This window comes from Torulaspora globosa, chromosome 2 (assembly GCF_014133895.1).
Source record: "Torulaspora globosa chromosome 2, complete sequence".
Taxonomy (NCBI): Eukaryota; Fungi; Ascomycota; class Saccharomycetes; order Saccharomycetales; family Saccharomycetaceae; genus Torulaspora; species Torulaspora globosa.
Genome location: NC_050728.1, coordinates 885,780 through 907,915, shown reverse-complemented (window position 1 = coordinate 907,915; position 22,136 = coordinate 885,780). Strand labels below are relative to the sequence as shown.

Here is a 22,136-nt window from a genome sequence, read left to right as displayed (position 1 = left end):
AACTATGTCGGGAAAGATATGTCAAAAGGAAACGTCAAAAACCCCTCGTTAACAGTCCAAAGGATATCAAAAGAAGTACACTGGATTAAGTGGAAAGCTATCCCCAGCAGATCTCAGTCGAAGTCGATAGTGACCTTACCTTATCGACCGCAGAAACCTTGAAGTCCCCGTCTATGTTTGACGTTTGTTTATCAAATTTTGCCATCCACTCTTGGACGAAAAGTCAGCAACTATGTACGTCCAAAGTGACTAACGGCCCTAAACGTAACCCGCCTTGAAATAAGCTGACAGCTCGTTAGCCTTAGACGTAAGGCGTTGACGAATTGACTAACGATCAACAGAATACGTCTGAGTAGGCCGCATTGATAGCTGGGTATGATATCTTCTTCTCTCTTATCGAGCAACAATTAGCCGGTTTGAAACTGTAGACATTGCCTTTAATATACAGATTTTCAAGGCGGAATCTTTAACATCGAAGTTGATTAGCCCTTTGTGACTGACACTTTAGATACAGAGTTCACTGCTCCACAGCTGCCGTTGCTGAGGCAGTAAGCAGTTGGCGCCGGAGACCGCGCGCTTATGGAAAACATACATATAATCGTTATTCACGCTTAATGTCGAATTGCTTTACTCAGGGTCTAATTAATGCTTTCGGTTTTCCCAAGTTCCTCTCGAGTCTGGGAGACAATCTTTCTTCTGCAGAAGATATGGGATATCTACAAGCTAGGCAGCATTGAAGAGTTCCTCAAGAGAACATTTTGGATAAAGACTTTTTCTGCTTATCATTGATTTGCTTTTTCTTCAATCTTGCATCCTTGATGGCATTCAAAATTGAAGGATCGTTTTGCTGGAATGTTGTAGCCATCTCTAGATCAGCAATGCCCATATCTGGATCGTTCAAAGCGTTGTATGCAAGACCGCGACGGTAAAGAGCCTTGGCCTTGGCCTTGTCATTTGCCGCTTCAGCATATAGCACTTCTGAACCGGCCACCAGGACCTTCTGGTAGTCCTGGGTCTTGAGCGCACATAGGGCAATGTTCAGGGGTACGGAAACTTTTAGCTCATTTATAGACTTGAGGTCATCTTCTGGCAGATCGTCCGGGACATACTCCTTCAAAAACTTATCACACTTCTGGTATTTTTCTAGTGCTACTGGGTAGTTTTGTTTTTTGAACTGTTCAGTTCCGATTTGTTTCACGAACTCCACCGCTTTGAGAACACTCTTAACATCGTTGGTGTCAACTTTACTGTCATCTTTGATGGAGTCTTCGTAATTGTCACCATATGCGTCGGTTGGAGTTTCCTCGGCATTTGCTGGAACTTCATAGTCCTCTGGTAGCACACCACAGTCCTCGATCTTCACATCCCTGAGTGGCTTGTCATTTTCCTTATCTGTCTGCTGGTTCTCAATTAGACGAACTAGTCGCTTCCCTTGAATCACTTCACCAAAGACCACATGTTTGCCGTCCAAATGAGGAGTAGGAACGCAAGTAATAAAAGCCTGTGACCCGTTCGTGTTTGGTCCCGCATTTGCCATCGACAGCAGGAAAGGTTTGTCATGTTTCAAAGAGAAGTTCTCGTCTTCAAACTTCTCACCGTAGATGCTCTCACCACCGGTACCATTGAAGTTGGTGAAGTCACCGAATTGCAACATGAAATCCTTAATCACTCTATGAAATATAGAGCCCTTGTAGGAGAGAGGAACGTCTGGCTTTGTCTTCGACATACCATGGGTGCCTTTACACAGCTCGATAAAGTTCTCGGCTGTCTTGGGTACAACATCATTGAAAAGTTCAAAAACAATACGACCTTTTTCCTGTCCCCCAATGGAGATATCAAAATATGTCTTAGGTCTAGCCATGACTACAGCAAATCAGTCCACGTTAATTGCCAACTGTATATCTTTGCCTCGATCTGGTGCCAAAGTCAATTAGCAGGGATTCGTTGATTCGTTTTTATATTAGTTCGATAGCGCGCGCAACTGTCTGTCTCTCAAGAAAAACGAACTTTCTAGAAAAATGTGTCTAAACATCGTCAACGTTGTCATGTTCGGCTTCTATCTTGCCCTTCAACAATTGTTTGTAATCCGCATAGTCTGTATCGTCGTCCGTTTCTTCCTCCCGACCGTCATCCTGGTCGTTTTCGATCTCATAATCGCCGTCCTCTGGATCTTCAACATCGTCATCTCCCCAAAGGGCGAATTTGTCGTTATCTCGGTCTTTTTTCAGCTCGATTATATCCTTCAAAACGCTTTGGTAGCGAGTCTCTCCTGCACTGTTATCATTCGAAAGTCCCCTTATATGTCCATTATCTTCAACCAGCTCACCCGTGTATAAATCAAGCACATCGCCTTGATCTTCAATGGACTCATATTTTCGTATTATATTCGTCCATACTCGTCTCATATTTTCATCTGCAAGCTTGTGGCGTTCCATTATTTCATTGTCGCTTAATTTTGGAATAAGCTGATCTTCTTTCGACAGGACAAAAGCTGAGTCATCCTTTCCCTTTGTTGCCGACAATGAGTATTTCTTGACTCTCTTAGCTGAACTCGATTTGGGTGTCGGCAGAATTTCGGGTATACCGCTTGTATGTTTCTCATCATTAATCTCCCGGACTGGTTTATCCAACAAGCTTCGTAAAGTCTCATGTAGTTTCCTCAAGGCTGCCTTTTTGGTCGGCTTCCTCTTGGTTCTCATGAGCACAGCAGCTACGTGGCACACCTAGGCACTGCAATCACAACTCTATAATTCCTACAGCTATACACATACGCCATTGAATTGTCGTTCACGATGTGATCTACACGCGTTGCCATGAATAGATAACGCAATACGGTCGGACATAGACGACTCAACGATCCACTGTTTTAACCCTATCTCTGTTACCTTTGGAGTCCCAGCATTGTCTAAAAAACCCCATTTCTCTCAAGCACTGTCTCCAGTCATTAGTCTCTGCGTGGCAGAGTTGCAAGGCCAGGTTCTCAACGTAGCAACCAGTCTTTGAAATTCTTGCATCCCACGCATCTGGATCTTCCTCCTGGCTCAACTCTTTGTATTGATCCAGCGCCTCTTTGTAATAGGGCGACTCTAACCTTTCATAAGAGTCACTCATCAGTGGTTAACAATACGTCATCTTACTATAGGACTGATATGAGTCGGGTGTCAGCAAGGTTCATGTACCGTTACGTAGATTAAGAGGACGTAATTGATGATAATTTGAGCTGATACGCCGAACCAGTTGTAGACTTCAAGGCAGTAGCGGTTCTCTAACTGCCACTAGGTGAGAATTAGTTTTACCACCCACATCGCAGTTTGCCGACTTTTGAGAAACACAGGAACAATGAAGCACATTTTTGTTCCTCTGCCACCAAATTCGCAGCTCGCAAACCTAATCATTAAAAAAAAAAAAATTACCAACGCAGTAGATAATACTTCAATATTTTATCGCCAGAAGATGCCGAGATGCTGAGGACTAGGATTGGAACGATCGATGTCAGCATTTGCTATTGGTTCGTATTGTGAATTTATTTGCTGACACTTGGACGTCACACTCGTACATTGTGACAGCAGAGATTTTGTTACCCGCCACTATCTTCCCCCGTTGAACACGTCGCGAGAACGCCAAGGTTCAGTGGGATCGAATGAGAAGAAGCACTCAAAGGGCTTTGCTTGATAAACATTTCAATTCAAGCTAATAGACCCCAAAACGCTCCTAAGAGGATTCAAGCGATGGTCAAGCTTGCTGAGTATTCTCGAACAGCAACCTTTGCATGGTCCCATGATAGGATACCATCCTTGGTGACAGGAACTGTGTCCGGGACTGTGGATGCCAACTTTTCGAGCGAATCGAAACTAGAGCTATGGTCTCTTCTAGCTGCCGATGCCTCAGAACCAACGCTCTCTTTGGCAGTGGACGCCAAGTTCAATGATCTTGATTGGTCTCGAGATGACAAGATTATTGCCGGTGCTCTGGACAACGGAGTGGTGGAGCTGTTCTCAAAGACGGAGGACTCTTTAAAGTCAGAAGGTAGCTTTGCTCGTCACAACGGTTCGGTTAAGACGGTCAGTTTCAATTCGAAGCAGAATAACGTCCTTGCATCTGGTGGCAGTAAAGGTGAAATTTTCATTTGGGATCTAAACACATGTTTGAAAAACTCGAAGGATTACACGCCATTGACGCCGGGAAATGCTACGACACCGATCGACGATGTGAGCTCATTGGCTTGGAATCAGTCGCTTGCCCACGTTTTTGCCTCCGCGGGGTCCACCAGCTATGCTTCGATATGGGATTTGAAGGCAAAAAAGGAAGTTATACATTTAAGTTACGCTTCTCCGAACACTGGCTTAAAGCCTCAGCTCTCAGTCGTAGAATGGCATCCAGCAAACTCCACAAGAGTGGCTACCGCTACAGGCAGTGACAGCGAGCCTTTGATTCTTGTTTGGGATTTAAGGAATGCAAACACTCCTTTGCAAGTTTTGGCAAAAGGCCACACCAAGGGAATTCTGTCCCTGGATTGGTGCAAACAAGACAGCCAATTACTACTCTCCAGCGGGCGCGACAACACGATCGTTTTATGGAACCCTGAAAAGGCAGAAGAATTGACACAATTTCCAACGCGAGGCAACTGGTGCTTCAAGACGAAGTTTGCACCGGAGGCACCAGATTTGTTTGCCTCAGCTTCATTCGATAACAAGATCCAGGTCCAAACGCTGCAAAACTTGACGAATACTTTCGATCAGGAGCAGACAGCAACGAAACAGCAGGAGTCTGAAACAGACTTTTGGAATCACGTCTCACTCGAGGAATCGAATGAAAAACCACAAGTAATGCACCTACAGGCTCCCGCTTGGTATAAGTCTAAGTCACCAGCTGCTCAATGGGCTTTTGGGGGCAAGTTAGTTCATATAACAGCTGACGGAAAAGGTGTTATCATAACGAAACCAACAATTTCTGGTTTGGAGGAGAATAAAGTTCTTGACGCGGCAATCAAGACCAACGACTATAAGCCATTGATAAACCAGAGATTGGCTAAGACCATTGACGAAACCAATGAAGAGGACTGGAACTTCCTTGAAAAGCTGTCAATGGATGGCAAAGAGGAATTCCTGAAGGAAGCATTGTCCTTTGATGACGAGGAGGAGAAGCAGGAGGAGACCCAGCAGGACGAAGGCGAAGATTTCTTTGCTAATATCGAAGGAGCTTACGAGCCAAAAGGCTCCTTCTCCTTAGAGAGCGATATTGAAAAGCAAGTAGCCCAGGACGTTGTTGGGGGAAATTTGAAGTCCGCTGTTGCCGCCTCTTTAGACAATGATTCACTTTTGGAAGCGATGATTATTGCCCTGGACTCTGATGACAAAGTTTTGAAGGATTCGGTTAAGAGAAGTTATTTCGCCAAATACGGCGATAAGTCATCATTGACAAGATTCCTCTTCTCTATCTCAAACAACAATACCAACGACCTCGTCCAAAACCTCGAAGTTTCTCAATGGAAGTATAGTGCTAGAGCGATCCACAATTTTTATTCCGAGGACCCCGAGACAAAGGACGAACAGCTGGGAAAGCTGGCGGACAGACTTTTGCAATCTGGCAACCGACAGGATGCTTTGATCTTGTACTTGTCAGCCAACTCTCTAGATAAGGTGGCCGAAGTATGGTTAAAAGAGTCTCAAGACCTTGAGGAGAAGCTACAAAAGCAGAAAGAGTCTCTACATGAAGCTCACTCCGAATGTTTAACCGAATTTATTGAGAGATTCACCGTTTTGGCTAGGCTTGCGGGTGACAAGAGGAGAATTACTAATGAAAAACTTATTTCCAAGTTTATGGAGTACGTGAATCTTGCATCTTCGAGCGGTAGCTTTGATCTGGCATATTCTATCCTCGACACTTTGCCTGCTGACAATCAAGAAGTTAAAATGGAGAAAGAGCGTGTTATGCTCGCGTCTGGTAAGTCTCCAAAAACTTCAAGAAAACAAGCGTTCGGTTCAACAGCTGCGAAACCACTTCTGAATAACCCACTAGGGAACACCTTTAACTCTGCTGGCTCATCTTTTGCGGCTTCAGCTTCGCCTATGCTCAACAGCTTCGTGAATCCGCAATTTCCTCCCTCTGTTTCATCTCCTGTTTCAGCTCCTCGAGCAAATCCATACGCTCCACCACGAGGATCTGAAGCATCTAGCGGCAAGTATGCTCCTCCTGCATCAGTATCGCCAGTGCCAGTGGCAGCCGCCGCTCAAAACACATTTAAAGTTCCTGCAAATCCATATGCTTTGAGAACGCCAGCGGCCACAGGGTCCAATCAGTCGTCGTATGCGCCATTGGACACAAAACCAATCCCGAATTTCATCTCTTCGCCACCAGTCTACGGAGAGACCGAGGCCGCTGCTCCTCCACCTCCCGGTATGACTTCCGGCCAAACGCCGTACTTGAATAAGAAAGCCAATGACGGTTGGAATGACCTGCCTCTGCCTGTGACGGAAAGGCCTTCGCGAGCCAAAGCTGGATCCGTGGCGCCGCCCACTCTTCCATCAGTCCCCATCGGGAACGTACCTGGTACGCCATCCAATGGATATGCGCGCCCTCCACTCTCAACGAACCCATCATCCTCCTCACCACTACCTCCACCACCGATTAGGAGCAGTAGGGTGACGTCTGTATCATCCACTACCTCGATGAAGTCTTCGAAGGTGAGTACTACAAATGCATACACCCAGCCGTTGGGGTCGAACACATCCACGTCCAGGGCGAACCCAGTAGATCTGGCCACAAATGCGCTGCCACCTAATCCTTACGCGCCATCTACAGCAACAATGTCGCCCAAGCTTGGTCAGCCAAATCCTTATGCACCACCAACTCAGCCTATCCAAACAGCAGCATCACTGCCTCCTAATCCATATGCCACTGCAACGGTACCACCCGCTCAGCCTGTGGCGGCGCAACGGCCGCCAGTCGGTCCTCCTCCGGTAGGACCACCACCAACTCATTCCAGAAAGAAAACACATAGCTCCACTACAGTGGAGAACGCCAGCCATCTCTTGGAATCTGTGCAGAAAAAGCCGGACCACGCTTACGGAGGAACGCCAACTCCTCCAATACCTACGAATCCTCCAGCATCCAACATGGCGCCGCCTCAACCCGCAGCTGCAGCTGGGACAGGCACTCCATCGTCGTCTGCCCCTCAGGGAGTCCCGCCAGACCAGCAGCCTATCGTCGATTTTTTGAAAGCGGAGCTGGCACGAGTCGCACCATTGATACCTAAAGAGTACAGTAAGCAGCTCAAGGACTGTGGAAAGAGGTTGAACATTTTGTACGCTCATCTCGAAAAGCAAGATCTCCTAACGCAACCCACCATTGAGAAACTAAGTAACTTGGTTCAGTTGTTCAAAGAAGGCAACTACCAAGAGGCAATGCAAGTTCAGGTTGACATAGCCTCCAACCACCCCCAAGAGGCGGGAAATTGGCTAACCGGTGTTAAGAGACTAATTGGTATATCAGAAGCCATCTCCAACTAATATAACCTCGCGTCGCCGCCTTCGCTCCGTGAAGAGATCGTTCATTAACGAGGCCGTTGAAGTACATATATACTTATAAAGATGCGATCTCCTAGATAGAACACGAACACGAACGCAATCCTCAGGTGCATCCGGACAACATATGCTGGCCGCCGCTTGACTCAATCGCTAAGCGTTGTCGTTGCCCGCCACTATAGCTGGCAATGTGATAGCGGCACGTGACCTCAAGCGAACCACCTCTTTCGGCTACGGTCCTCATCACGTTATCGAAACTCCAATACCATCGACGAGCTCTAGACATGAGATGACGTATGGTCAAGCAAGAATGTGTTCGTGAAGCCATAGAGAGAAGTATATCAAGTGGTTGAATCCGAATCACTAGTGAACATGTGCAAGTATCCTTTATATCAATGAATAACGAAAAAGATACCAATGAAGCTCTCGATCAGGAAAGGAGAGGCTTTTTGAAAAGGGCCATCAGTAAAGTATCTAAAGGCGTATCGCTGCGACGTGGATCGCCAGAGACTTCGTCGGAACTCGAGCAGGGTGATGGGGTTGGTTCAACTCCATGCCCTTCAGAAGAACAACATGAAGGGGATCTTCAGATTTCCAACGTTACGTATAATCCTTCAGAGACAGATGATGCGTCACTGCTTTTTTCGAAGCCTCCAGCACCTCAATCTAATCTTATGACCATAGTAGTTGGGGTGTTTGTTGCTGTTGGAGGGTTTCTGTTCGGCTACGACACAGGTTTAATTAATAGCATTATCGACATGAATTACGTGAAAGAAAATTGGGCAGATAACCCCGAAGGATTTACAGCGAAAGAAATGTCTATTATTGTGTCTTTCCTGTCGTTAGGCACCTTTATTGGCGCTCTGTCAGCACCATTACTTTCAGATTCATACGGAAGAAAAATGACCATTATCTTCAGCACAATGTTTGTATTTTCGATTGGAAACTCGTTGCAGGTGGCAGCTCGTAGTGTAGAACTATTGATTGCCGGAAGGGTGATATCAGGGCTCGGAATTGGACTAATCTCAGCCGTGGTTCCTCTATACCAAGGCGAAGCAGCGAATAAGTATCTGAGAGGTGCTATCATCTCTACATACCAATGGGCAATCACTTGGGGACTGCTAGTGTCGAGTGCTGTTTCTCAAGGGACGCATTCGAGGAATAACGCTTCATCGTATAGAATTCCGATCGGCTTACAGTACGTCTGGGCGTTCGTGTTGGCAATCGGCATGCTTTTTCTGCCCGAGAGTCCTCGGTACTACGTTTTGAAGGATCAACTGGATAAGGCAGCTCAATCATTGTCTTTTCTAAGGGGAGTGCCGATCACGGACGCTGGCCTCCTGGAGGAACTAGTCGAAATTAAAGCGACATATGATTATGAAGCATCTTTTGGCTCTTCAACTTTATTGGATTGCTTCAGATCCAGCCGCAGAAGGCCGAAGCAAACGTTGCGGATGCTGTCAGGGATCGCCATTCAGGCATGTCAACAGTTTTCAGGCATTAATTTCATCTTTTATTATGGAGTCAACTTTTTCAACAGGACGGGAGTTACGAATAGTTATCTGGTTTCATTTATCACGTACGCGGTCAATGTGGCATTCAACATCCCGGGCCTATTCCTTGTCGAGTATATTGGTAGGCGCAACGTTTTATTGTACGGGGGGGTTCTCATGACAACTTCCAATTTCATAATCGCGATCGTTGGTTGCTCGACTAACTCTGTCGTTGCAAATAAGGTGATGATAGCTTTTATTTGCATGTTTATTGCATCATTTTCGGCTACCTGGGGTGGTGTTGTATGGGTAATATCTGCCGAACTCTATCCACTGGGAGTAAGGTCAAAGTGTACCGCCATTTGCGCCGCATCAAATTGGCTGGTGAACTTTATTTGTGCCTTGATTACTCCCTACATCGTAGATCCCGGCTCCCATACCTCTTCAATGGGACCTAAAATTTTCTTCATCTGGGGCAGCCTAAATGCGCTGGGCGTGGTAGTGGTTTACTTCACAATTTATGAAACACGAGGCTTAACTTTGGAGGAAATTGACGAGCTTTACAGCAAGTCCCCTAACAGCATGCAATCCGCTAAGTGGAACAAAAGAATCAGAAAAAGAACGATCAATGAGTTCTTGGATGAGACGCCAGAGGGAGAAAGTCATTCAGAAGCCTCAAATTCTGCCGTTACCAACAATCAAAGTCAAGCAAGCACGGCTCATGATGCACCCGCTTATGTCTCCAGATATACTTCTTTGCCCGAAGATTTGGGCACGGCAAACGACTTAGCGGTCAAGAAGACAATGAACAATAACGAAAAACAGCATAACACATCTTCCGAGACAGAGTACGATGATTTAGCCAATGCCTACGTCGATCTAGGAAACGGTTTGGGAATTAACACATATACCAGAGGTCCCCCTTCGATCGCAAGTGATTCGAGTGGTGAAATCGAATATGCGGAGGGCGGGTCCTTCTCGCAAAGACGAACACAAGGCTCCGCCAACATGGCCAGCGTCAATGAGTATATGGCTCATTTAATGGAAAGTCGATCCGAATCTAGCAATACCAGGCCCACGGAATCACCGACGAACTGACAATGACAAGGGCAAGGACACTAGCTACGGAAAAATGGTCACCCAGCATGTGAATACGGAAGAAACTAAGAACTCGGATCCATTTAATCGGTAATGTCTTGATAACTAATTGAAGTCTAAGTGATTTAATGTGTAATTCCAATCATTGTATACGTAGGGATGGCCTTGGCGGGTACTCGAAGTATTGGCCACATCCAGATGATCAACTTGCAATGTTAAAAGTGGACAAAGTGCAATAACCAACCGAATTCCTGGCTGTATTTCCCGGGAGTATATCTCTGATGGATGTTATAAGTGAGTCCTCACGGTTACAGTCCGAGGATTCCGCTGTTGGACCGATGCCGACGAAACACATACCCCCAGCGGAAGCAGAGGTGCTGAAAAAGGATCCCACGAAGACCAAATTGAAGCTCCTGAAGGCTGTTACAGCATCGGCGTTGATGGATGAGGATAAAGGAATGGAAGAGAGGAAGGTGAGACGCCTATCCCGGGGTGAATCGTTGCTCGACAGAAAGGCCAGTAAAGTGGAATATGTGATGTGTAAAGTGCTATTGGTGGTGCTGTATCTGCTTTACGGCCTTTACCGGTACTTTCAGTACGAGTACAATAAAATGAAGTTGAGATTGCTCGGCATAATCTACAATCCGTCCAACACGCCGCAACTGATCCGCCAAGATGTTACGAAGTTGAAGAAAATACCTAGGCGACTAGCGGCCATCCTGGAGATGAAATCTGCCAGCTCTGTCGGTGGAGGCGTGAAGGGACTGATGAATGATGGAAGCGAACTGGTGTGCTGGACCGTCTCGGCGGGTATCAAGCACCTGATATTGTACGATTACGATGGAGTATTGAAGAGCAACGTTGCAGATTTCAGGAAAGAGGTTTACAACAAGTTAGGCAGATACTATGGGCCGTCCAATATCCCCAAATATGCGATTAGGATCCCGCACTTGAACAAAATCTACTTTAATGACAAGGACAGCAAAACTCCCGGTGAAAGGAACAAAGTCGCTATCGAGATATCACTACTGTCAAACCGAGACGGCCGAGAGACCATTGTCGATTTGACAAAGACCATGGCCGATCTCTGCGCCTCACATGAACTGCAACTAACAGATATAACGATGAAACTCGTCGACAAGGAACTAAACCACCTTGTCGGACCAGAGCCAGACCTTTTACTCTATTTCGGACCCTCTCTCGACCTGCAAGGCTTTCCACCCTGGCATATTCGTCTCACAGAGTTCCACTGGGAAAAAGATAACGACGCAGTCGTGTATTCAGTCTTCATAAGAGGCCTACAAAAGTATTCCGCGTGCAAGATCAACGTTGGAAAGTAACCGAGAATATTGAAATCTCACTATTGCTATATTGCTACTATCCACCATCATACTCGCTACACACAATCGCTAGCAACCACCTTCCAATACCTTTGCAATGCATTTCATAACCTGCTAATACTAATAAGATATACACGTTCATAGTGATATAACTATCAGGAGCCGACGAAACGCGTCGGCCGCGAACCAGTCGATCTGTTTCTTTCACTCCCTTCCCTTTATTACAACAACCTGTTCAAACGGCCAAGCGATATCTCAACCCAGTGGATAACCTCACCAAGACCTTACTGTCAAGTGTTTGATCCCTTCTATTTTCCACTACTGTTCGAAGAAACGCGTAGTGTGTTTGGAGGTATATCTGGTATGTACTAGTATTCGAGGAGGAACGTTTGGGTAAAGATCAGGACGAGACAAGGGAATGCAGGTGTCAGTATCAAGCCAGCATTAATGCCAGTCGGTCAACAAGCCGAATGAACGCGAATCGCCCGACTTCTGCCATTATTATGGCTTTGCCACTTTAGAAGTCGCTTTGCACGGGAACGTTAACTGGAGCACAGTTTTTTTCAACCTAATAATGGACAAACTGGCAACAGAGACAGGAAAAGGAGCTTTATTGATCGTTAGTCGAGATCGAGATAACCGCATCCCATCCTCTAGACCCCCGGCTTTTTGTTTTTGTTAAGTAGTTTGTTACTAACAAGAGGTTCAGGCGTCTCAAGATAAATTAGAAGGTTCGATAAGAAATCATAATGGGTCTGTTTGCTTCAAAGTTGTTCAGTAACCTTTTCGGTAACAAGGAAATGCGTATCCTTATGGTGGGTCTTGATGGTGCCGGTAAGACCACCGTGTTGTACAAGTTGAAATTGGGTGAGGTGATCACTACGATCCCAACCATTGGTTTCAACGTGGAGACCGTTCAATACAAGAACATTTCCTTCACAGTCTGGGATGTCGGTGGACAAGACAGGATCAGATCCTTGTGGAGACACTACTACAGAAACACCGAAGGTGTCATCTTTGTTGTCGACTCCAACGACAGATCTCGTATCACCGAAGCTAGAGAGGTCATGCAAAGAATGTTGAACGAGGACGAATTGAGAAACGCCGTCTGGCTAGTCTTTGCTAACAAGCAAGATTTGCCAGAGGCCATGTCTGCCGCTGAAATCACCGAAAAATTGGGTTTACATTCTATCAGAAACCGCCCTTGGTTCATTCAAGCTACCTGTGCCACCTCTGGTGAAGGTCTGTACGAAGGTTTGGAATGGCTAAGTAACAACTTGAAGAACCAATCCTAATTGTGGCCTGGCCAGATCGTCCGATTGAAATCCTAGTGTAGAGTGTAGAGAATGTAAAAAATCAACAAGAATGAACTGTAAGAAGAGAAGACTCGGGCGGAAACTTTTTCCAAGATGCTGTCACAGGTTAATTGGGTAGATGATTTGCCGAGAAGAAATGAGGGAAAAGCGACCATACCTGACCCCAGATCCAGTTGTAACCTCATCTATTGTATGTAATTGCCGAAGTTCTGAATTGCCTTGCCCACCGCATGCAGATCGGTTAGCTGTAAAATTTCAAAGGACTGTTCCTTTCTCTTTTACACTGAGGTTTATGGATGCACTCATACACCACAGTATACGACTTTCTCGAACTGTTTTTCTTCGCGTCTCTTGCAAATTTCCGTCCAAAGCGATGACGCAACTTTGCAAAACTGAAATTCAGTTTGTAGCTCTGAGTTGGATGCAGTGGGATGCGCTGGGAAATTTCCAAGCACGCAAGCTAGCCCGTAGCGATCAGTACTGGGACAATTGGGAAGTTAGGTATCTTTTGGTGGTAAGTACCTGTGCGTGTTCAATTTTAGAGTGACTTTCCACTGTTAGTTCTTTTCAGAAGAGAGTACAGTAAGACAGAGTGATCAAAATGGTATGTTGAGAGTGGATATTCAACGTGGCAATCGGGCAGACATGCACCTTCGAACGAACGATATAGAATGTATTGAGAAGTTGATTTAGAAATACCACAAAATCATGGTGGAAACAGGGAATTAGTAGCGGGTGCTTATTGAGGTTTGGGGTGGTTGTCTGATTGCTTTAATTTGGATATAAAGCAGTTGATACTAACAAGTTCTTTGAAGGCCGGAATTAAAGCTTATGAACTAAGAACCAAGAACAAGGAACAATTGGAGACCCAATTGGTCGACTTGAAGAAGGAATTGGCCGAATTGAAGGTCCAAAAATTGTCCAGACCATCTTTGCCAAAGATCAAGACTGTCAGAAAGGACATCGCCCGTGTCTTGACTGTCATGAACCAACAACAAAGAGAAGCCGTTAGACAATTGTACAAGGGTAAGAAGTACCAGCCAAAGGACTTGAGAGCTAAGAAGACAAGAGCTTTGAGAAGAGCTTTGACCAAGTTCGAAGCTTCCAGAACTACCGAAAAGCAAAGAAAGAAGCAAATTGCTTTCCCAGCAAGAAAGTACGCTATCAAGGCTTAGACGTACGGTCAAGAATTTCTTCTATAGTGTATAATCTTACCCCTGGCTTTGTAATAAATGAAAGACTTCATCATTCATTTTGGCGTTGCGATATACAGTTGTTTTACTTACTGGACTGTCTTTTCTGTCTTCGGAACTCTAGGATTCGTTGTCTCAAATCCTCGTTAGGAACCACTTGCTCCAGTTTCAGAGGCATTCTGTTGAAGGGATCGGTGGAGTCACTCAGAAGGTGCGCCTTAATGGTGCTTCTATCAATGTTCACTTTTGATGTTGGCAAAGTAACTGGATCTTTCATTATAGTGTACATTAAAGGATCCAAGAATTCTTCAGGTGCATCACCGTAATTTAGGTCTTCCTCTTCTTCTGCTATTTTCTGCTCCTGTGCCCTATTAGAAAATGCTAAAAGCTTGTTGCAGAATTCATCGTCCACAAGACCAGTTTTCCTTGCCAAGATATGAACTGCCCTTTCAAACAATTCTTTCCTAAATGACCTGCCATCTCTCGCAACCGCAGATATAAACTCAGCTTGGTCTCCCAAATTGATGTAAACTGTTGTAAGTGATTTTAATAGGGCTTTAGGATTGAAAGAGTATTGTTGCGGGTTATTGACCTTTAACTCACCACATTTAGGGCCCACCAATGATTCCAAGTTATGGTTGAGCATGCTAGCCAACCTATCCACAATTTCAGGTGTAACAAACACTTTCGGTATGTCTCTTGAGTACATTTCAAATAATGTCATAGATTTATCCGCCAGTCCGCACGATGAGTTCGCTTGTCTTTCAGCAGAAGACAACTTAGAGCGAAGTTCCTGATCGTCTTCTTCCCGTGTAGGCGGCAGCCCCTTGGCCCTGTAATCGATTTCGATTTGAATGCTATGAACTTCAGCCAGGCTGCTCAAACCTTCGTCGAGCAAGAAAGTTAGATCGTTCAGCATACGAGCAACGAACCTGACGAAGAAATCAGCATTGTTTTTGGACTGCCAAACTAAATGTTCTCTGTAGAGAGGAATCCTATCGTACAATTGCTGTAGGATGATCGAGATGCTGTATCGGCTGTTAAATTTGTCATAGAATTGCGATGATGATCCTGTCTTCTCTACTATGACGTAAAAATCCAAAAGAGCGTAAAGGAAATTCTGGTTCACGAGCTCATTGTTTTCGAAGATCTCCATCATGAAACCTGGCGAGTCATCTGTTAACGGCATAGCCCCAACACTCAGCAATTGAACAAGCTTACCCTTTAGATGGGGATTTGATAGCAATTCGGGACAACGCAAAAGTACAGTGGCCAATTCCACGAACGAATGTAGTCTGGGATTTCTGAAGAGCGGCGAAGAATTGTACTGTGAAATGTAGAGTGAATAGTTGACGGGACCTTCAACAACAAATTCTGGGTAGTATTTGAATGGTATGGGAGCGTGTGCTCTCAGATAATCAGCATTATCAACGTTTTCGACGCCTACCTGATCTGGAATGAATGGCAATTTGACAGGCGAGAACGGGAATTGATGAGTGGGGTCCATGACTCTGATCAAAAAGGTAGAAGCACCGCAGATAAAATCGAAGATCTCCAGCTGTAGTGCTTTGTGAGAAAAAAAGCCATGCAATGAGTCTTTAATCCCTTGAGTAATTTTAAGCGATTTCTCCATCTGCTTCAATTCAAGCGAAGCAAAGGAGGCGAACATGTCTTGGGATTGCGTAAGCTTTTTGATTCGATCAATCTCCTGCTTTAATCTCTTAATCTGAGGAGTGATCTTTTCGTCATACAGAAGCGTACCTCCTATGCCGTAATGCAGATATGTGAGAGTCAAAAAGAAACAATCTGAGATGAAATTTGGCTTTGAGTCCTCGTCTTTCTTGTTCTTGTCATAAAACTCATCTGCTTCTTTAAAATCGGAGTTCATTCTTGTTTCTCCTGAAAGGTCAATGAAAAGGTTCACACTATTGAAATAGTTGACATCAATCTTGTCGAGCTTCTTATAAGATACGTCAAGGAAAGGCTCTGAAAACTTGACTAAAATGATGGATATGTTTGTCATAAATGCATTTGATGCCAGCTTATTTTGATTAGCATGATCGCCTCTTCTGAGGTGATTCTTATTCACGATTTGCGCAAAGTAGGATATCAAACCAGTACGTGATTCAGCGGAACCACGTAGAATCTTGTCAACGATGAAAAATAGCCGGTCGATCACCACCTTGTGCTCAGTTTGCAAGGATTCATGAATTAGCTTCTTCTGTTGCTGAGTTTGTTCCAGGTTCTCCCCATAGTTACGAAGAGCAACGTTAGGATTCAGTGGCGAAAGCGTTAGAATGGGACCTAAAATCGTCTTCTTTTCAAACTCGTTGGCCTTGCAATCAAACCCCCCGAAAAACCGAGATATCTGCGTGAAGACGGCAGCCACAGGTTTAAACGTAACAAACATTTCGAAAAGTGTCAAAACAGCGTTATAAGTCACCGAATCGTTAAGATCAAAAAGGGGCAGTTCTTTGGTCACATAATGCTGCAGGGTTGGAAAAAACGCATCCAAAAGATCCAGCAACGATCCCTCAACTATAGCCCGCTGAATCAATTGCGATAAGAACCCCATATAGCTGTCTACGTTCCGTATAATCTCTCGGATGTACTCAACCAGGCTCCCTTTAAGGCAGAAATTCTCTACTTGAAAAGCCACCAATCCGTAGCCGATCACTAATCTATCGATCTCCTCAAAGGTTTTCTGCACCTTTTCTGCTGATGGCTGAGCCTTGGCCAACCGCTTCTGCTGCTGACAGCGCTGGAAGCAGTCGTTCAAGTACGCGAATGGTTCATTCAGCCCTTCGTTCTCCGTCAATTGATAAAGCAATAAGGAATCAATGTTTTCCACGCCAATTGGGCCCTGGTTCAATTCTTCAGACTCTAATAAAGCGTATCCCCGAGAGTCATTGGGATCAGTTGTCACCTGAAACACATCTTCAAGTAATGACATGGTGTTATGCAAAGAAAAAACGCTGTTGAAATGCGGTTGCTAATCCCACGGGCTCAATACCCTTCCGTGCTGGCAGCTATCTTTTGGCATTCAGCCACTAACCATTATATAGTTCTACTTTACTAATGTATGAGTTAGCTTCCCCCAGGAAGTGCTCTGTAAGGTGAGGTCGTTCCTGGTGATGTTTATTGTTGATGGTGATAGGCCTTATTGAGGAGCAGGTTGAGTCAAGGTGTTGCGAGACAGTTAGGCAGGTCAAGTTCCCGCAAGACTCACGCTGCTCACGGTGTTCTGGCTGCCAGTTGGTTGCTGTTGTCATTGATACCCATTGCCCTTGTAAAGTCGCTGAAAGTGAAGCCAGAACGGAGTTGAACACCTGTTGAAAAGCCAGGCTGAAGCTAGAGATTGCGTGTGATAAGGCCCTGAAAGAGATCTGAATCTGGTTAAGAAAAGTTATTATGGGCGTCGAAACCGTATGCATATGATTTTTATGGTTGATTCACTTGGCAAGATGAGCTGTTTACTAACAAGCCAGTGGTATTCCCGCAGGATGAGGATGAGATTGATGTCTCAAAGAATGATTGCGTTGGATTGTCGCCAGCTATGGTGACGGCGCTGTTCCATAAGCCTCACGATCGCCAGTTTATTATCGATCTGGAGAACTCGATAGTATCGTTTATTGAGTCTAACGCAGAGTCCTACGAATTGAGGCCGATGAATTCGTATTACCGATTACTATCGCATCAGATTGCAGATTACCATAATCTGAAACATACTCTGGCTCGGGCTCCCAGTAATTATGTGATCATCTTTAAAGGTGCCGGCTTCCAACGACTCAGCGGTAAACCGCTCTTGCAAGAATTGGAACCAGTCTCTAGCACATTTGAAAGTCTGCAACATTCGCAAGAGGCGAAAAGCTCAAAGAAGTACAAAATACTGAAAAGAATCGAAGGCCAAGATGGCAGCACAAGTCCAAGTTTGGCTGACAGTGAGATATCTAGTACCGGGCCTTCAAGCGATTTTGACGGCTCCAAGGCCGATCTAGAGCTGCAGAGGATCGAGAGAGAAAGGCAGTATGAGCAAAAAAAGCAGGAGATCTTTGATACGCCACATAGAGAGGAAGTGTCACCGGACAAGGATGAAGAGGGAAGTTCACCACAGCCCAGTCAATTTGAGACGTCGCGCTACCGATTTCATAACATCGACAGCCCGCCACCGCCTCAACCACGATACAATAACAGGCGGAAGAAGGCCAATCATTATAATGGGAATAAGGATAGACGAAATATCAACGACAGCAAGTTCAGTCACAAGGAGTATCGTGGCGCTCCCGGGGTGCCATACAACATGGGCTACATGATGTATCCGACGGCAACGATGGGTTCTGGTCAGGGACATCACCCGCTGCTCCCAATGCTTTATCCAGCACCATTTCCAATGGATGGCAACAACGGGTATGTCCCTCCGTTCATGTATCAACCTGTAACAAACGGCATGGTGGGTCCCAAGGGACCAATGCCTGCCAGTTATATGGCATTCCCACCGCCGTTCCACTATAGTCAACACGCGCCAAACTACCAAACCATGCCTCCGGAAGTGCAGAATCGCAAATACTCGCAGGTGAGCTCAGAGGAACCGGGTTCCAGCTCCACAAGCTCCAGCAATCCCGACATACAGTCGCGAACCGGAAAGCAGAAGGCAGATCACAACAGCATACGAGCAGAGAACGGGGTGATAGATTCAGCTATAGACGAGGCAGCGAATGGCATTGGAAATCTTTCTGTTTGAACTTCAAAGACTGACGTATGCGATATGTCTCTATGTTTACATACTTATACGTAAAGCAGTCTTTTCGGGATTAAATCAAGATGTGGAAGCTGCACATCTCATGACTTGGTTATTTCTACACCCCAGTTTAGCGTAAGATGGGTTGTCTTATCGTCATCAATAAATTTCGACACAGCACTGTAATTTCCCCTAGCCAAGAAACCGCTTGGGGCTTCACTTTCCGGCAACTCGACTTCGTAGAACGGCTTAGTCTTTGTGTTTGGAGCATACGAACCCAGATGGTCATCTATCTTGTCAACCGCAATGCCCGCTTTCTTGATGTACTGAACATATCTCAGACCCGTGATTATCTCATGCTGAACTTTAAATGTGATTCTCAATTTGTAAATGGATTTTTCCTTGATCTTATATCTCTTCGATGCCAGCTCCTTGATGGTCTTCTCATTCGTCAGGTCAAATGTGATGGGCTCTGGTTCTGTATCCACTAGCAATTGAATTCTCTGGATGACAACTTTCCTCTTATCACCAGGATACTCGAGTGGCAACACATCAGAGCTCAAGCCAAGCGATTCTTTCCATCTCTTCAAGGATTCATCACCAGCATCAAGTTTCTTATACTCATCCACGGTTTTCTTGGCCTTCACTTGGTAGTTGTCGGTTTCTTGCTCACCATCTAAGTCCTGAAACCCATTCTCGGTGCTCATTACTGTAATATCCTGCTTCTGACTCGACCCTGACGTGCAAGAAGCTACTCAATTGCACTTCACAGCTCTATTATTCTCTTGAATCAGCTTGAAGAATGCGTTTAAACCATTCAAACTTCAACTGAATCTGAAAAATCCTCTTGCACGATCTTGAGCTCATCGGTAAACTCCGGTATCAACTAGTTGATATTTTGGATAAGCAGAGATTTAAAAGCTTGCAAGACCATTGAGATGGTCATTTTCTTCCATTCGACTCGATTAAAGTTCTCAAAAATTGTAAAAATTTGGTAGTGCCAATGCTCTTGCCTAGCTATGACAATTTCATCAATTGCGAAAACTTCAGTAAGCAGGCAGCTGTCGTTGAGGACTTATTCGAACCCAGCTACTCGATCCTAAAGTTTACGTTGCGAGATGACGATTTTATGCATCAAGCGAGAAGGGATGCTAGCAATTATGGGGAGTTTATTGAGCTTATAAGGTCGAAGTTGCTGCAGATCTCGCATAATACCGAAAAAGTTGGACCTAGCTCTCGAGATGTTGACCATTTAGCAGATATAGTCTCAGCACACCCAAGACTGGGGGAATCAGTAAAGAGACTTTCAGCTCACTCCGAGAAGGAACAACGCAATTTGAGCAACTCCAATGATCCAGCTGAGATACGGGAGAAGCTCGCTGAGCTGAATGAAGATTATGAGCAAGCATACCCCGGTTTGCGATTCGTTGTCTTCGTTAACGGGAGATCCAGATCTGAAATCATTAAGGTTATGCAGGAGAGAATAGCCTCTGGGAACTCTTGGTTTGGAGAAGTCGACATTGCCATAAATGAGTTATGCTGTATTGCACTGGATCGGGTGAAGAAATGGGAATCCAGCGGCTTTAAACTGTAAGAATTAGAATTGTGGCATGTAATGGAAACCTATAATGTTGTGCGAAATGAGTATGGTCGTTTTTTACTATCTGAGGTAATTATCTTGTATAAGTGGCTCTTGATAACGGCGATCACTCCAGTGGAGCTGCCAAGGCTTTTGTAACGGCAGTGTGTGGTTGATACGAAATTAAAGGATGAAGATTGCTGCCAAAACTCATCACAAGAAGTAATCGGGAGTTTTTCGACTGACAGTAGGTTCGCCGGGTCTCACGGATGGATCGTACTGCAGAAATTGTCTATTATGATTCTCATCAACTTCCATGATAGCGGCTTGGTTACCACATCTATAACAGTAATTGGGCGCGCTGAAGATGGTCACCACATTTTGCTGGTGAGACCAGGCGTAACCGTCCATGACAAGCTGATGAGCTCTAGCAATCAGCGACAGGTCGTTGGTATGGTTAAATTGCTCACTGATATCCTGACCAAAAGTGAAACCCGCACCTCTGGGACTAATACCCCAACCGCCTCTGTCGTCAGGGTCGGACCACAATAGATCACACATTGGTCCTTCATGAGGAACTTCTTGCTTTCTATTCAATTCTCTGACTTGATCGATGGTCTCAATCATTGGTGATAATCCACCATGCAAACAAAACACTTTGTTATCTACTAGTGCTGTGATAGGGAAGTAGTCAAACAAGTCAGTAAACATCTTCCAAACGGTTGCACTACCATATTTTCTTAAGCATTCGTCATAAAAACCGTAAACCTGCGTAATTTGCCTTGACTCATGGTTTCCTCTCAGTATCGTTATTCTGTGCGGATATCTCACCTTCATGGCAACCAGATACGACACGGTTTCGACAGAGTAGTATCCACGATCAACGTAATCGCCCATGAATAAATAATTTGTATCCGGGCAAGGCCCGCCAATTCTGAACAGTTCTATTAAATCATGAAATTGGCCATGGACATCACCACATATTGTCACTGGCACGTTAATCGGTTTGACATTCTCCTCAAATTGTAAAACATCCACTGCCATCTTGCACAGCCTGGCGACGTCGTCCTCCGATAATATCTGGCAATTGCCCAGATACTCGATCCATTGATCGAGCTGAGCAATGCTGGAGCTGTTCAATTCTAAAGGCTTCACAGATTTATGGTCGGCTATACCAGAGGATCCAGGCTTAAAATCTTCTTCTTCATCCTCGCCTTCGTTGCCAACATTTGTCGTCACCGTGGTTAATGCGTTATCGTTCCCACCACTAGTCTGTAGGTCCTCGTTATGCGCAGCTTGTTGTTCCTCTACAGCATCGTGCATAGGAACATCCATATCCATATCCATGGTTCAATTATCTTCGATTGCTATGTCAGGGATCTCAGGATTTATCGTCTGCTATACGGTGACACCAAGTGACAACTAAAAGAGATGAGCGGGGGCCAATTAAACAAAGATCAAAATTAAATCAGAGTTGATTTCGAGATTCAGTGTTGACCACAATCGATAACCTCTGTCTTCCTTTTTTTTTTTCAATTCGTATCGCCTCCGATCGAAGCAATTACGCAAATCAGGGACAATTTCTGCTTGGAAAGTCACAATGCAGATTAATAATCACCCACTCCGGTTGTAGCGATTGATTCCCAGGCTAGAGGTTCAATTGCAAGGGCAATCTTTACACTATTGGTTCTTTATGCCGTTAGATGTTCGACTGCTCCCCCAGATAGGTTTCCCTTTTTTGCCAATCAAAAGTTTTCTTTGTTTGAGCAGGGTAATGGCCCTCTAAATATCGTTTTAGACGTTGAGGCAGGTTCAAAGCGTCACAAATTTCAGATCTGACACATTAATTTGCCAAA

At 45.0% G+C, this 22,136-nt stretch overlaps 13 protein-coding genes across 13 annotated transcripts; 7 read left to right on the top strand and 6 right to left on the bottom strand.

The window, feature by feature from the left end:
• Nucleotides 1-745: 745 nt before the first annotated feature.
• Nucleotides 746-1,861, bottom strand: CPR6 (peptidylprolyl isomerase CPR6; the record flags this gene model as incomplete). Its single annotated transcript, XM_037282406.1, has 1 exon — nucleotides 746-1,861. The coding sequence occupies one exon, from the start codon at nucleotides 1,859-1,861 to the stop codon at nucleotides 746-748; it is 1,116 nt and encodes a 371-aa protein (XP_037138301.1).
• Nucleotides 1,862-2,024: 163 nt separating this feature from the next.
• SCM3 (Scm3p) lies at nucleotides 2,025-2,699 on the bottom strand (the record flags this gene model as incomplete). Its single annotated transcript, XM_037282405.1, has 1 exon — nucleotides 2,025-2,699. The coding sequence occupies one exon, from the start codon at nucleotides 2,697-2,699 to the stop codon at nucleotides 2,025-2,027; it is 675 nt and encodes a 224-aa protein (XP_037138300.1).
• Nucleotides 2,700-2,850: 151 nt separating this feature from the next.
• Nucleotides 2,851-3,111, bottom strand: COA4 (Coa4p; the record flags this gene model as incomplete). Its single annotated transcript, XM_037282404.1, has 1 exon — nucleotides 2,851-3,111. The coding sequence occupies one exon, from the start codon at nucleotides 3,109-3,111 to the stop codon at nucleotides 2,851-2,853; it is 261 nt and encodes an 86-aa protein (XP_037138299.1).
• Nucleotides 3,112-3,728: 617 nt separating this feature from the next.
• SEC31 (Sec31p) lies at nucleotides 3,729-7,508 on the top strand (the record flags this gene model as incomplete). Its single annotated transcript, XM_037282403.1, has 1 exon — nucleotides 3,729-7,508. One exon carries the CDS (start codon nucleotides 3,729-3,731, stop codon nucleotides 7,506-7,508), a length of 3,780 nt encoding a protein of 1,259 aa, XP_037138298.1.
• Nucleotides 7,509-7,918: 410 nt separating this feature from the next.
• On the top strand, nucleotides 7,919-10,114 carry HG536_0B04860 (sugar porter family MFS transporter; the record flags this gene model as incomplete). The annotated part of the gene is made up of 1 exon (XM_037282402.1): nucleotides 7,919-10,114. One exon carries the CDS (start codon nucleotides 7,919-7,921, stop codon nucleotides 10,112-10,114), a length of 2,196 nt encoding a protein of 731 aa, XP_037138297.1.
• A 281-nt stretch (nucleotides 10,115-10,395) lies between these two features.
• Nucleotides 10,396-11,454, top strand: NUS1 (ditrans,polycis-polyprenyl diphosphate synthase; the record flags this gene model as incomplete). The annotated part of the gene is made up of 1 exon (XM_037282401.1): nucleotides 10,396-11,454. The coding sequence occupies one exon, from the start codon at nucleotides 10,396-10,398 to the stop codon at nucleotides 11,452-11,454; it is 1,059 nt and encodes a 352-aa protein (XP_037138296.1).
• Nucleotides 11,455-12,203: 749 nt separating this feature from the next.
• Nucleotides 12,204-12,749, top strand: HG536_0B04840 (uncharacterized protein; the record flags this gene model as incomplete). The annotated part of the gene is made up of 1 exon (XM_037282400.1): nucleotides 12,204-12,749. One exon carries the CDS (start codon nucleotides 12,204-12,206, stop codon nucleotides 12,747-12,749), a length of 546 nt encoding a protein of 181 aa, XP_037138295.1.
• Nucleotides 12,750-13,371: 622 nt separating this feature from the next.
• Nucleotides 13,372-13,945, top strand: HG536_0B04830 (60S ribosomal protein uL29; the record flags this gene model as incomplete). Its single annotated transcript, XM_037282399.1, has 2 exons — nucleotides 13,372-13,374; nucleotides 13,586-13,945. The coding sequence occupies 2 exons, from the start codon at nucleotides 13,372-13,374 to the stop codon at nucleotides 13,943-13,945; spliced, it is 363 nt and encodes a 120-aa protein (XP_037138294.1).
• Nucleotides 13,946-14,048: 103 nt separating this feature from the next.
• UFD2 (ubiquitin-ubiquitin ligase UFD2) lies at nucleotides 14,049-16,916 on the bottom strand (the record flags this gene model as incomplete). Its single annotated transcript, XM_037282398.1, has 1 exon — nucleotides 14,049-16,916. One exon carries the CDS (start codon nucleotides 16,914-16,916, stop codon nucleotides 14,049-14,051), a length of 2,868 nt encoding a protein of 955 aa, XP_037138293.1.
• A 603-nt stretch (nucleotides 16,917-17,519) lies between these two features.
• Nucleotides 17,520-18,704, top strand: RBS1 (Rbs1p; the record flags this gene model as incomplete). The annotated part of the gene is made up of 1 exon (XM_037282397.1): nucleotides 17,520-18,704. One exon carries the CDS (start codon nucleotides 17,520-17,522, stop codon nucleotides 18,702-18,704), a length of 1,185 nt encoding a protein of 394 aa, XP_037138292.1.
• Nucleotides 18,705-18,802: 98 nt separating this feature from the next.
• RDI1 (Rdi1p) lies at nucleotides 18,803-19,408 on the bottom strand (the record flags this gene model as incomplete). Its single annotated transcript, XM_037282396.1, has 1 exon — nucleotides 18,803-19,408. The coding sequence occupies one exon, from the start codon at nucleotides 19,406-19,408 to the stop codon at nucleotides 18,803-18,805; it is 606 nt and encodes a 201-aa protein (XP_037138291.1).
• A 296-nt stretch (nucleotides 19,409-19,704) lies between these two features.
• Nucleotides 19,705-20,295, top strand: HG536_0B04790 (2-oxo-4-hydroxy-4-carboxy-5-ureidoimidazoline decarboxylase; the record flags this gene model as incomplete). The annotated part of the gene is made up of 1 exon (XM_037282395.1): nucleotides 19,705-20,295. One exon carries the CDS (start codon nucleotides 19,705-19,707, stop codon nucleotides 20,293-20,295), a length of 591 nt encoding a protein of 196 aa, XP_037138290.1.
• Nucleotides 20,296-20,493: 198 nt separating this feature from the next.
• On the bottom strand, nucleotides 20,494-21,627 carry HG536_0B04780 (serine/threonine-protein phosphatase; the record flags this gene model as incomplete). The annotated part of the gene is made up of 1 exon (XM_037282394.1): nucleotides 20,494-21,627. The coding sequence occupies one exon, from the start codon at nucleotides 21,625-21,627 to the stop codon at nucleotides 20,494-20,496; it is 1,134 nt and encodes a 377-aa protein (XP_037138289.1).
• Nucleotides 21,628-22,136: the final 509 nt, after the last annotated feature.